The following is a 12,468-nucleotide window of genomic DNA, read 5'->3' as shown; positions in this document are numbered from 1 at the left end:
GTTGTGGAGGCAAAAACTCGGGCCTGGGAGGAGTTCGGTGAGGCCATGGAGAAGGACTATCGGCTGGCCTCGAAGAGATTCTGGCAAACCATCCGGCGCCTCAGGAGAGGGAAACAGTGCCCTACCAACGCTGTTTACAGTAGAGGTGGGCAGCTGTTGACCTCAACTGAGGATGTCGTCGGGCGGTGGAAGGAGTACTTCGAGGATCTCCTCAATCCCGCTGACACGTCTTCCATTGAGGAAGCAGAGGATGAGGGCTCAGAGGTGGACTCGTCCATCACCCGGGCTGAAGTCACTGAGGTGGTCAAGAAACTCCTCGGTGGCAAGGCACCGGGGGTGGATGAGATCCGCCCTGAGTACCTCAAGTCTCTGGATGTTGTGGGGCTGTCTTGGTTGACACGCCTGTGCAACATCGCGTGGCGGTCGGGGACAGTGCCTCTGGGATGGCAGACCGGGGTGGTGGTCCCTCTTTTTAAGAAGGGGGACCGGAGGGTGTGTTCCAACTATAGGGGGATCACACTTCTCAGCCTCCCCGGGAAAGTCTATGCCAGGGTTCTGGAGAGGAGAATACGGCCGATAGTAGAACCTCGGATTCAGGAGGAACAGTGTGGTTTTCGTCCGGGCCGTGGAACACTGGACCAGCTCTATACCCTCTACGGGGTGTTGGAGGGTTCATGGGAGTTTGCCCAACCAATCCACATGTGTTTTGTGGATTTGGAGAAAGCATTCGACTGTGTCCCTCGCGGCATCTTGTGGAGGGTGCTTGGGGAATATGGGGTCCTGGGTCCTTTGCTAAGGGCTGTCAGGTCCCTGTACAACCGAAGCAGGAGCTTGGTCCGCATTGCCGGCAGTAAGTCAGACTTGTTCCCAGTGCATGTTGGACTCCGGCAGGGCTGCCCTTTGTCACCGGTTCTGTTCGTAATTTTTATGGACAGAATTTCTAGGCGCAGCCAGGGGCCGGAGGGTGTCAGGTTTGGGGACCACACAATTTCGTCTCTGCTCTTTGCAGATGATGTTGTCGTGTTGGCCCCTTCTAACCAGGACCTTCAGCATGCACTGGGACGGTTTGCAGCCGAGTGTGAAGCGGTGGGGATGAAAATCAGTACCTCCAAATCTGAGGCCATGGTCCTCAGTCGGAAAAGGGTGGCTTGCCCACTTCAGGTTGGTGGAGAGTGCCTGCCTCAAGTGGAGGAGTTTAAGTATCTAGGGGTCTTGTTCACGAGTGAGGGAAGGATGGAACGGGAGATTGACAGACGGATCGGTGCAGCTTCTGCAGTAATGCAGTCGATGTATCGGTCTGTCGTGGTGAAGAAAGAGCTGAGCCGCAAGGCGAAGCTCTCGATTTACCAGTCAATCTACGTTCCTACTCTCACCTATGGTCATGAGCTTTGGGTCATGACCGAAAGGACAAGATCCCGGATACAGGCGGCCGAAATGAGCTTTCTCCGCAGGGTGGCCGGGCGATCCCTTAGAGATAGGGTGAGAAGCTCGGTCACCCGGGAGGAGCTCAGAGTAGAGCCGCTGCTCCTCCACATCGAGAGGGGTCAGCTGAGGTGGCTTGGGCATCTTTTTCGGATGCCTCCGGAACGCCTTCCTGGGAAGGTGTTCCGGTCCCGTCCCACCGGGAAGAGACCCCGGGGAAGACCTAGGACACGCTGGAGGGACTATGTCTCCCGGCTGGCCTGGGAACGCCTCGGTGTCCCCCCGGAAGAGCTAGAGGAAGTGTCTGGGGAGAGGGAAGTCTGGGCATCCCTGCTTAGACTGCTGCCCCCGCGACCCGGCCCCGGATAAAGCGGGAGAAGATGGATGGATTAGGCTCTGCTCCAGCCTTTGTGATTCATGGTGAGCTGAACATAAGAGGACATATCTCGATCTTCAACTCTCCTGAAGTTGTTGCAATTTGAGGCTAGACAGAAACGCTAATTTGAAATTGGGAAGAGAAAAAATATATTGTAAAATAAAAATGTTCAATTCAGCCTTTGACATGAGAAAAGTCAAAATGTAACATGTATGTAGTTTAAAATAAAGAACATATTTCCAGCACAAAGATTTTTATTTTTATTTTTAAAAACTATTCTGAAATAATAACAATTAAAGTCATATCCATATAGATAATATGTTGCTATTTAGCTTGGCATTTTCCCACAGAGCTGAGGACCCCCCTCCCTCTGAGTTGCAAACAGCACACTATTTCCCATCTAGAAGTTCACTTTGGCCCAGGAGCTCATGTGCTCTGGTCAAGACTAGTACACTGTGTAGGGGACTGGGGAGCTATTTGGGACACACTGTGGAGATATACACTGGATATAATTGCAGCGTGAATAGAAATAGGTCAGAGTGAAATATATTTGTCTCTGTGTTTCATTGCTAGTGACAGTTAGTTCTTCTGGAGTGCAGTGCTGTGTAGTAGTATCGCTGGGTTATTGGACACGAAAGCATCTGAGCGACACAGACTCATTGGAGGGGAATGCTCAGCTGCGGTCCTCTGTTTCACAGCCACGCTGAGTGGGCAATGTGACACACTGAGATAGAACGGCGCTGGGGAGCTGGAGAAGAGTGTGTGTGAGTGTGTGTGTGTGCATGTGAGTGTGTGGTGGGTGAGAGTGAAATAGAGAGAGCGGGAGGGAGCGTGAGAGAATCCGGATCAGATCAGAAGGAGATGTAACGGGATGGGGGTGTTTGTCCAGAACATGCATCTCCCCTGTTACTGTGCTTCCTGTTGTGCGTGTTTTGTTATCAAGGCCAAGAAAGAGCCGGCTAGCTAGCAATGTCCTGTCCCACGCATGACAAAAACGGTTATCCCTCAGCTCTGGTTACGGTGAGAGTTGTAGCCAGCTAGCAAACACACTGAAAATAGCTGTCTCACCTGGTCATTGGGTGGACAGTGTCCCTCCACCTTCTTCTCCTCCTTTTAGAGCCTCCTGACACATTTCTCCCTGGCCATTGGTATAATAAATAAATAAATAACATTTGCAGGGTAATCCATTACACCTATCCTTTTATTAAATGCATAATCCAGTTGTTATGTCTGCCTAGGCCACCACAAATTGACCGGTTCAGTGTTTCACCAAATTTCGGTGGAACCCAAATAAAAAAAGAATCAGTCACAGTCAATAATGAACAATATTCTTCTTTATTGTTGATCGCTCTTCTTCACAGTCAGGTTGCATTTGATTCTGGATTGGCTGCCCTTTTGTACAGTTTAAAAACTGAGGGATCTGATGATGAGGAGGGAGAACGTTGTGTCAGCCCAGACTGTGCTGTTAGGAAAATGAACTAACTTTGCTGTTTGCATTTAAATCATCTAGCAGACACCTTTTCAGAGAAACGTACAGTTGTGAGTTCAGACATTCTTCGTCCCCCATGGTCCTCCATCATCCTGGGCCCAGTCATTTCTTTCTGCATCTGTGTCTAGTGATTGAATCACAGGCATCTCCTGTGATCTCCAGTCCTGATGTTGTCCTGGGGGGATGGTTTCTCAAATGAATCAGTATGTCTCTGGACTAATAACCTATTTCAGAAGAGATGTCCACTGTTTCATGTACACAGAGAGTGCTTAGTCCTGGACCCAAAAAATCCAGCTCAGTAGAGATTCTCCATTGAGCTTGATTTAAAAAAAAAAAAACTTGGCTTCATCTGTCTATGCAAAACCAGCTCAGTGTCATTTTTTATTCTTGAACTATATGTCTTGGGAAATATTATATTATGTGGATGAAAATATGTTATTACCTGTTATTTCTTAATTGTTTTATATTAATAACACTGTAATTAAACTAATTGCAAGAATGCATTTCTCATTCTATTGAAGCTATGCACTTTATGTGCTCCTAATCTGGATGGAAAATATCAGATTGTGATAAATAATTAATTAATAACTAAAGAGTTTGTTAATATAGATGGTTTACAGATACATTTTGTCTGCTTGCTCCTGGCTGATCTACTCCCAGATTGGGATTTCTTTTTTTTTAGATATATTGCCCTCTGCTGTTGGTTTGATGTTACTGGTGGATATTTTCACTAATTAACATTTTAATGATGAAGGCATTAAATTGGACAAGACAACGCAAGCTACTACAAAAATAGTAACATCAATTTAGGCTTGTTGTAGTACTGCCTTAGGAGGACTCATTCTGCTGTGTTTAATGGGTTGTACGTTCATAGACATTCAGGTTAATAAGTGTCTGGAATACTTCAGAGCAGAGGTTGTTTTGCAAGTTGCATTAAATTCCTAATATAGTACATTACTTTTGAGCAGGGCAAACCCTGTGCTTTGATCCAAAGTATACGTTTATCCAGCCTGACCTCTGACCCCAACCTTACTCAGGTCTCTAGTGAAGCTTAGCTGAAATACAAAAAAAACTAAGAGTTGTAATACACATTCATTCATAACATGTGCAGATGTGAAAAGCTGATTGAGACTGATCCAAATAGATTCATAGCTAGACAACCAGGTGAAGTCTCAGACTGCTAAACAGTTTGGGCTAGGGGCTTCATGTTTCTCACCAAGTGAAGTCTCAGACAGATAGATGGTTTGGGCTAGGGGCTTCATGTTTCTCACCAGGTGAAGTCTCAGACAGATAGATGGTTTGGGCTAGGGGCTTCATGTTTCTCACCAGGTGAAGTCTCAGACAGATAGATGGTTTGGGCTAGGGGCTTCATGTTTCTCACCAGGTGAAGTTTCAGACTGCTAAACAGTTTGGGCTAGGGGCTTCATGTTTCTCACCAAGTGAAGGGATAGTCATGTTTGATTTTTATTATTTAGTTGATATTTGTAAGTATGCTATTATCCCCCGACAAATACATGCCCAATCCTGGACAATTTGTATCTAAACTTTGACAAATACTGGTTGCTGATTAATGTATCTTTGTTTTACTGAAATGAAATAGGTACTGTGAATAACTCAAATGTTCATAGCTCATGTAATGTCAAGACGTGTCCACTAGATGGCCACATTCACCACCCTGTGGAGATGAAATTTCCTTTCATCCGTCATGACCCCAAAATGGAGGATGTTGAGGGATGGTTTGTCTGGTGGACGTGGCCTCCAGCTCCAGATGTGAAAAGCTGGTAGAGACTGATCCAAATAGATTCATAGCTGGACCAACTGGTGAAGTCTGAGATCGCTAAACGGTTTGGGCTAGGGGCTTCATGTTTCTCACCAGGTGAAGTCTCAGACAGATAGATTGTTTGGGCTAGGGGCTTCATGTTTCTTACCAGGTGAAGTCTCAGACAGATAGATGGTTTGGGCTAGGGGCTTCATGTTTCTTACCAGGTGAAGTCTCAGACAGATAGATGGTTTGGGCTAGGGGCTTCATGTTTCTCACCAGGTGAAGTCTCAGACAGATAGATGGTTTGGGCTAGGGGCTTCATGTTTCTTACCAGGTGAAGTCTCAGACAGATAGATTGTTTGGGCTAGAGGCTTCATGTTTCTCACCAGGTGAAGTCTCAGACAGATAGATGGTTTGGGCCAGGGGCTTCATGTTTCTTACCAGGTGAAGTCTCAGACAGATAGATGGTTTGGGCTAGGGGCTTCATGTTTCTCACCAGGTGAAGTCTCAGACAGATAGATGGTTTGGGCTAGGGGCTTCATGTTTCTTACCAGGTGAAGTCTCAGACAGATAGATTGTTTGGGCTAGAGGCTTCATGTTTCTCACCAGGTGAAGTCTCAGACAGATAGATGGTTTGGGCTAGGGGCTTCATGTTTCTTACCAGGTGAAGTCTCAGACAGATAGATTGTTTGGGCTAGAGGCTTCATGTTTCTCACCAGGTGAAGGGATAGTTTTGTTTCTTTGTGTGTCTGTGTCTGTCTGTATCTCTGATGTATGTACAATGTAGATGTAGATTTTTTGCATTGTAATGGCACGTATGCAGATAAAGTAGTTAGAGGTTAAAATGTTTACCAAACCAAAATAAAACTTACAGAATACTTTCATATTTATATTGGATAATATTTACAGAATACTTTCATATTCATATTGGATAATACTTACTTCTTAGAATACTTTCATATTCAAGAATGATGTTTGCCCAAAAAAACACACTGTGATGCTTGTGTTTTCTCAGAACATTCATCATCCCGTCCCCCTGAGCAAATGGGATGTCATGATGTATTCTGTCACACCTCTGAAGGGTTCAAATGACAGATGGACCAATGCTGGCACAGTGTTTGGGTGATCCAGAAGTAATGTTCCTGATTATAAATATTTTTGTATATATTAACATAAATAGTTATTGTAAGGGATTATATTGACCCAGTAACCTATCCGGGTCTGGTACTGGCAGTAGATCTAGTATTGAAGGGTCTGTACTGTAGTAATGGACATATTCCAGGTGTCTGTAATGTAGTAATGGACATATTCCTGAGGTCTGTAATGTAGTAATGGACCTATTCCTGGTGTCTGTAATGCAGTAATGGACATATTCCTGGTGTCTGTAATGTAGCAATGGACATATTCTAGGTGTCTGTAATGTAGTAATGGACATTATTCCAGGTATATGTGCTGTAGTAATGGACATATTCCCTGTGTCTGAACTATAGTAACGAACATTATTCCAGGTGTCTGTAATGTAGTAATGGACATTATTCCAGGTGTCTGTGATGTAGTAATGGACATATTCCCTGTGTCTGAACTATAGTAACGAACATTATTCCAGGTGTCTGTAATGTAGTAATGGACATTATTCCAGGTGTCTGTGATGTAGTAATGAACATATTCCGTGTGTCTGTACTGTGGTAATGGACATTAGTCCAGGTGTCTGTAATGTAGTAATGGATGAATTCCTGGGGTCTGTACTGTATTAATGGACATTATTCCTGGTGTCTGTAATGTAGTAATGGACATATTCCTGGTGTCTGTAATGTAGTAATGGACATATTCCTGGTGTCTGTAATGTAGTAATGGACATTATTCCTGGTGTCTGTAATGTAGTAATGGACATATTCCTGGTGTCTGTAATGTAGTAATGGACATTATTCCTGGTGTCTGTAATGTAGTAATGGACATATTCCTGGTGTCTGTAATGTAGTAATGGACATATTCCTGGTGTCTGTAATGTAGTAATGGACATTATTCCAGGTGTCTGTGATGTAGTAATGAACATATTCCGTGTGTCTGTACTGTGGTAATGGACATTATTCCAGGTGTCTGTAATGTAGTAATGGATGAATTCCTGGGGTCTGTACTGTATTAATGGACATTATTCCTGGTGTCTGTAATGTAGTAATGGACATATTCCTGGTGTCTGTAATGTAGTAATGGACATTATTCCTGGTGTCTGTAATGTAGTAATGGACATTATTCCTGGTGTCTGTAATGTAGTAATGGACATTATTCCTGGTGTCTGTAATGTAGTAATGGACATATTCCTGGTGTCTGTAATGTAGTAATGGACATTATTCCTGGTGTCTGTAATGTAGTAATGGACATTATTCCTGGTGTCTGTGCTGACATTGGAGTCTGGTATGGTCTTGGCCGTTCTGGTTCGAAGTTGCCCTGGGCTGGTCTGGCCTGTCCGTACGATACAAAGGTAGCTTGTCCAGTAAGAAGTGTGAAAGAAAGAGTTGTTGGGACATACCTGGAAACATCAGGCAGTTGGGTCATTCTTCACTGGACACCCCTGTTAGCTGGGGACATTCCCATGATCCCTTCTGTCCATGTAGGGTTTGTTCATGGCCAAGTCCTCTGCCAAAATGGAGAACAGATATGAGTACAGGACAGTGAAAACCTCCCCTTACCGCCATACCAGAAATAACCTGAGAAAAACATTGGCCATAAATCCCAGACATTGTGTGTCATAGTGTGGTATGTCTTAGGGTGTGTCCCAAATGACCCCCTATTCCCTACATGCACTGTATTGGCATGAGGTTATAGTGAGGTATGAAGAAGTGTGCGTGACACCGAGGTATGCTGGACACTTCAGAGGTGACCTTAACTCTGGCCTCAGGCCTGCTGAGAGTGGCCATGGAATGTCTCCTCCTATCAGGGTCCTTTAAAGGGTCCTTAAAGTCTAAAAGTGACAAGTGTGTTCCAAATTGCACCATATTCCCTGTATAGTGCGCTATTTTATGCCTGGACCCATTGAATATGGTGTCATTTAGGAGTGTCGCTGGAAATGTGTGTAAACAACTTGAAAGGGAGACTAACCAGGCGTAAAGGTTATAGTTCAGATAGACCTGCTACTCAGCGAGTACCGACTTCACAAGACTGTTCGGATTATGAGTAGCATTGGGTTTTAATGAATTAATTCAAGGTGGGAATCTGAGTAACCTCCAAAGAATTATCCTTGAAAAACAAAAAGGCTGTGCTAAATAAAGATGCAGGTAAGCTGCAGATTTTTAGTTTATTTTTAAGGACGGTTGTTTTCAATTTTACCGGAGTATACAAATGAGGTAACAGCAATTGTCATCCATCACCTTGAGAACATGGGAATGTACATATTCCTCTATACCCCTCCACACTGTGCCTACCCCCCCCATCCCCCCAGCCAGCAAGAAGGTTGGATCAGCAAAGAGGAATCCAAGGATCACAGATCACAGGACTCTGTTACACCTATGGGGAGTTACAGGATTCTGTTACACCTATGGGGAGTTACAGGATTCTGTTACACCTATGGGGAGTTACAGGATTCTGTTACACCTATGGGGAGTTACAGGATTCTGTTACACCTATGGGCAAATGTGTAGTTTTGATTTGATTGATTAAATAATACATGTCTACATTTTGAAAACTTACAGTATAGCTCATTAAGTGTGTTGTGGCTATAATGCAGCTTTTTCTTCATCTCGGTCAAGGTTAAGTGTGACAAGCCGAGCTCACTATTATTAATTGGATTACAACAAGGTCTAACGCTGAGCTCCCCCCCCCCCACACACACACACAGACTGCTTATGGGTTAACAGGGTTGTTTTTCACAACTCTTCAGCCTCACCTACCCCCCCCCCCAACCTACCTCCTCACCTTCTTTTTCTCTCTATTTCTACCTCCTCCCGCCACCTTTTCTCCCCCTCCCTGTCTCACCTCACCCCCCCTGCCTCTCGTCGCCAACCTCTGTCCTTCCCTCGTTTCGGGCGGCAGGCTGTGCTAGCCGCCACGGTGCCGTGTGGCTGAGCTGCGGAGCGGCGTGAAGGACTGAGGCGTGGATGTCCCACTGCAGACGAAGAGTCCCTGTGGAGACGCGGAAACATGACAACGCAGCTGGAGTGACTCACAGGAAGGAGGTGTCTTTTCAGAGAAGGAGACATATTGGAGGAGAGCACACCAGGACAGGGAACAGGAGCAGAGATAACGCAGGGGAAGAGAGAGAGTGAAGGCAGGAGGAGAAGCACGGAAAGAGAGGAGCAAGAGAGAAGAGGGAGTATTCAGCCATGATCGGCACTCCTCTGCAGAGGAGAACCCCTACATCCTCGCAGTGAGTTTCTAACCCTCCTCTATTCCTCCATCCCTTTTCTTCCTCCTCTATTCCTCCATCCTGTTTTTTCCTCCTCTTCCTCCGTCCTCTTCCCTCCGTCAGACGGACATCATCCCGGGGTTGCTGTGGCAACAGCAGCTCTGGATGGGCAGGGCATTCAGACAGTCATGGGTCTACGCAGGGAGGGGAGACGCAAAGGGATGTGTCATCATTTTCTCTCTCTCTCGGTTCTTCCTCACTCTCCTCTCTGTATGGATTTCTCCATTGGTCTGTCCCCTTTCTTTTCTCACTCTGTCTCCCTGTGATCTGTATGTTTGTCATCTTTATCTCAGGAATACTTCTACCCCCCCCCCCCCCCCCCCCGCTCGGTTCAGTAACCTTCCTCTCTCTTCATCTCAGGTCTGTCCGGGCTCTCAGTTCTGTGGGTTTTAGACGCTGCTGTTTTACTCTGTTGTGCTCCAATACTGAGACATGCTTTGGCACCCTCTTCTCCTCTCACTCTCCTCAGTCATCCTCCCTTTCCCTTTATCTCCCTGTCTTTCTCTTTCAGTCATTCTTTGGACTCTCCCTCCATTCTCCTTCCCTCTGTCTAGGTGGTGGTAGTAGTAGGAATTGTACTCACTGATTCAGCAGTAGAATTATTGACGTTTGTGTTCAGACAGAGTGTGGAAACGTTACACTCTCGACCTCTGTGTCTCTGATAGACTGTGTTAGTACATCATATGTTTTGTCTGCTACTGTTAAGGCTGTAGTATTGATGTTCTGTGATCTCCTTCCCTCTCTCTCCCTCCCTTTAATTCTCTCTTCTATTTATTTCACTATCAGTTCCTCTTTCTCTCACGATGTGTCTATAACATTGATGTGCAATAAAACCGGTGAATATTTTAAGGCTTACAGAAACTCTAATATTTCTTTTTCTGGCAAGTGGTAATTACAGATTGACAGCACATTTTGATAGATACATGTCGTGCAAACAGCAGAGAGACATACAGCGTAAACTTAAAGAAAGCAGTGCATTTGAAGTAACCCAGAGAAGTGGTTTGGCTCCAGAGCCAAGACATCTGCTTCCCATCTCACCATGTTCCTCTCCTCAGAGAAACACTATAAATAGAACGAAGGGAGAAAACTCGCTGAGTTAGGCCACGCAACGTTAACATGGAGAAGTCAGCAGTGCTGACATATAGAGGACCGGTGGTGCTAATGTACAGGACAAGTTAGGCAGCGCTAGAATTTATTCTCCTGCAATGCATCAGAAATCAGGAATTGCTAATATATAGGATAGCCTGGCAGTGCTAACATGCATCAGAAATCAGGAATTGCTAATATATAGGATAGCCTGGCAGTGCTAACATGCCTCAGAAATCAGGAATTGCTAATATATAGGATAGCCCGGCAGTGCTAACATGCAGGAATCCAGAGACAAGCCAAGCAGCTATACTACTCACTTGGGGTGTGGAGATCATAATACTCCTACACATCGTTGTATGATTTTTATATTTTCCTGTACTGCAATTTTCTCCCCAATTCTGTGACCAATTTGTGATCCAATTTATGACTGAAGGCCCATTGCAGCAACTCTCAGCGACTCTGGAAAGTCTGGAATGTCCTCCATAAATATCCAATGCCATTCTTATCACTCTGCTCGCTCAACCAGGAAGTATAACCAGAATCACTACATGCCAGAGGGAGCACACTCTACGGCCTTCTGTCTCCATTGAGCTCACCGATGGTCCAAGCTGCCACGAGGCCAGGCAACGACATTCAAAGACTAACACTGCCTGCTCGATTGAACCTCCAGACCCAACTAGCTATGGACCCAACTAACTATGGACCCAACTAACTATGGACCCAACTAACTATGGACTCAACTAGCTATGGACCCAACTAGCTATGGACCCAACTAGCTATGGACCCAACTAACTATGGACCCAACTAACTATGGACCCACCTAACTATGGACCCTCCTAACTATGGACCCACCTATCTATGGACCCAACTAACTATGGACCCACCTATCTATGGACCCAACTAACTATGGACCCAACTAACTATGGACCCACATAACTATGGACCCAACTAGCTATGGACCCAACTAGCTATGGACCCAACTAACTATGGACCCAACTAGCTATGGACCCAACTAACTATGGACCCAACTAGCTATGGACCCAACTAGCTATGGACCCAACTAACTATGGACCCAACTAACTATGGACCCAACTAGCTATGGACCCAACTAGCTATGGACCCAACTAGCTATGGACCCAACTAACTATGGACCCAACTAGCTATGGACCCAACTAACTATGGACCCAACTAGCTATGGACCCAACTAGCTATGGACCCAACTAGCTATGGACCCAACTAACTATGGACCCAACTAACTATGACGCAGTGGCTTTAACATATTGTCCGTATACATTTTATTAGACAGTCAAAATCATATTTACTCGTTATCGGAGAAACAGGAAATGTGGTAAAATCTGGTACAGCCAATAATTCACCATACAGCACCATAACTCCCACAGCATCCCTGTAGTGGACGGCAACACATAGAAGAGAACTGCAACACGGCCTCAGCAAATTCGCTTGAACAAGAATAACTGGCCAGCTGGGAATTCTGATGGTTACGTTTTGAGAAGAAAAATGGGTGTCACACCATTGGCATAGTTACAGAATGGGATGGGACCATCTGTGTTTCTGGGCGAATCAGAGGGAGGAGTGACAAGCAGCTCCTGTTCTAATCCAATCACAGCAGGAGGTCTACTCTCCGTCCTTAGCTAGACACCCCATCTGTTTGTTCAAACGGGTTGATTGACATTGATGTATATTATTTTGGGGACAGGGTCTCGTTTTGGATGCATTAGAACAACTATAGACGTGATCCAACCTGTGGGACGATTTAATCAAACACATCTAGGCAGATCAAAAGGATCCACTCATAACATACACACACCTTTCTTCTCTAGGCATTATTAATGAGTCCCAAATGGCTCCCTACTTGCTTTAGTGCGCTACTTTTGAGCAGAGCTCCGTAGGGAGTAGAGCTCATTTCAGGA

At 45.3% G+C, this 12,468-nt stretch overlaps 1 protein-coding gene and 1 long non-coding RNA gene across 4 annotated transcripts in view; one reads left to right on the top strand and one right to left on the bottom strand.

Moving 5' to 3' along the window:
• Positions 1-3,240: 3,240 nt before the first annotated feature.
• LOC109614978 lies at positions 3,241-9,101 on the bottom strand. The gene is made up of 3 exons (XR_002195994.2): positions 9,019-9,101; positions 7,577-7,683; positions 3,241-3,462 (listed from the first exon to the last, which is right to left on the bottom strand). It is a non-coding gene; the product is annotated as an uncharacterized LOC109614978 (long non-coding RNA).
• Positions 9,102-9,155: 54 nt separating this feature from the next.
• Positions 9,156-12,468, top strand: part of LOC105020485 (paralemmin-2) — an 84,741-nt gene continuing 81,428 nt past the window's right edge. For 2 of the 3 annotated variants that reach the window (XM_029117070.2, XM_029117069.2), the window contains exon 1: positions 9,205-9,409. In XM_029117070.2, coding sequence (XP_028972903.2) covers positions 9,366-9,409 — 44 coding nt within the window. In that variant the 5' untranslated portion in view covers positions 9,205-9,365. Of the gene's footprint in view, positions 9,410-12,468 lie in introns of all 3 variants that reach the window. The other variant, XM_013140289.4, reaches the window with a different exon arrangement.

Source organism: Esox lucius, chromosome 23 (assembly GCF_011004845.1).
Source record: "Esox lucius isolate fEsoLuc1 chromosome 23, fEsoLuc1.pri, whole genome shotgun sequence".
NCBI lineage: Eukaryota > Metazoa > Chordata > Actinopteri > Esociformes > Esocidae > Esox > Esox lucius.
This window is presented reverse-complemented; position numbering and strand designations above follow the sequence as displayed.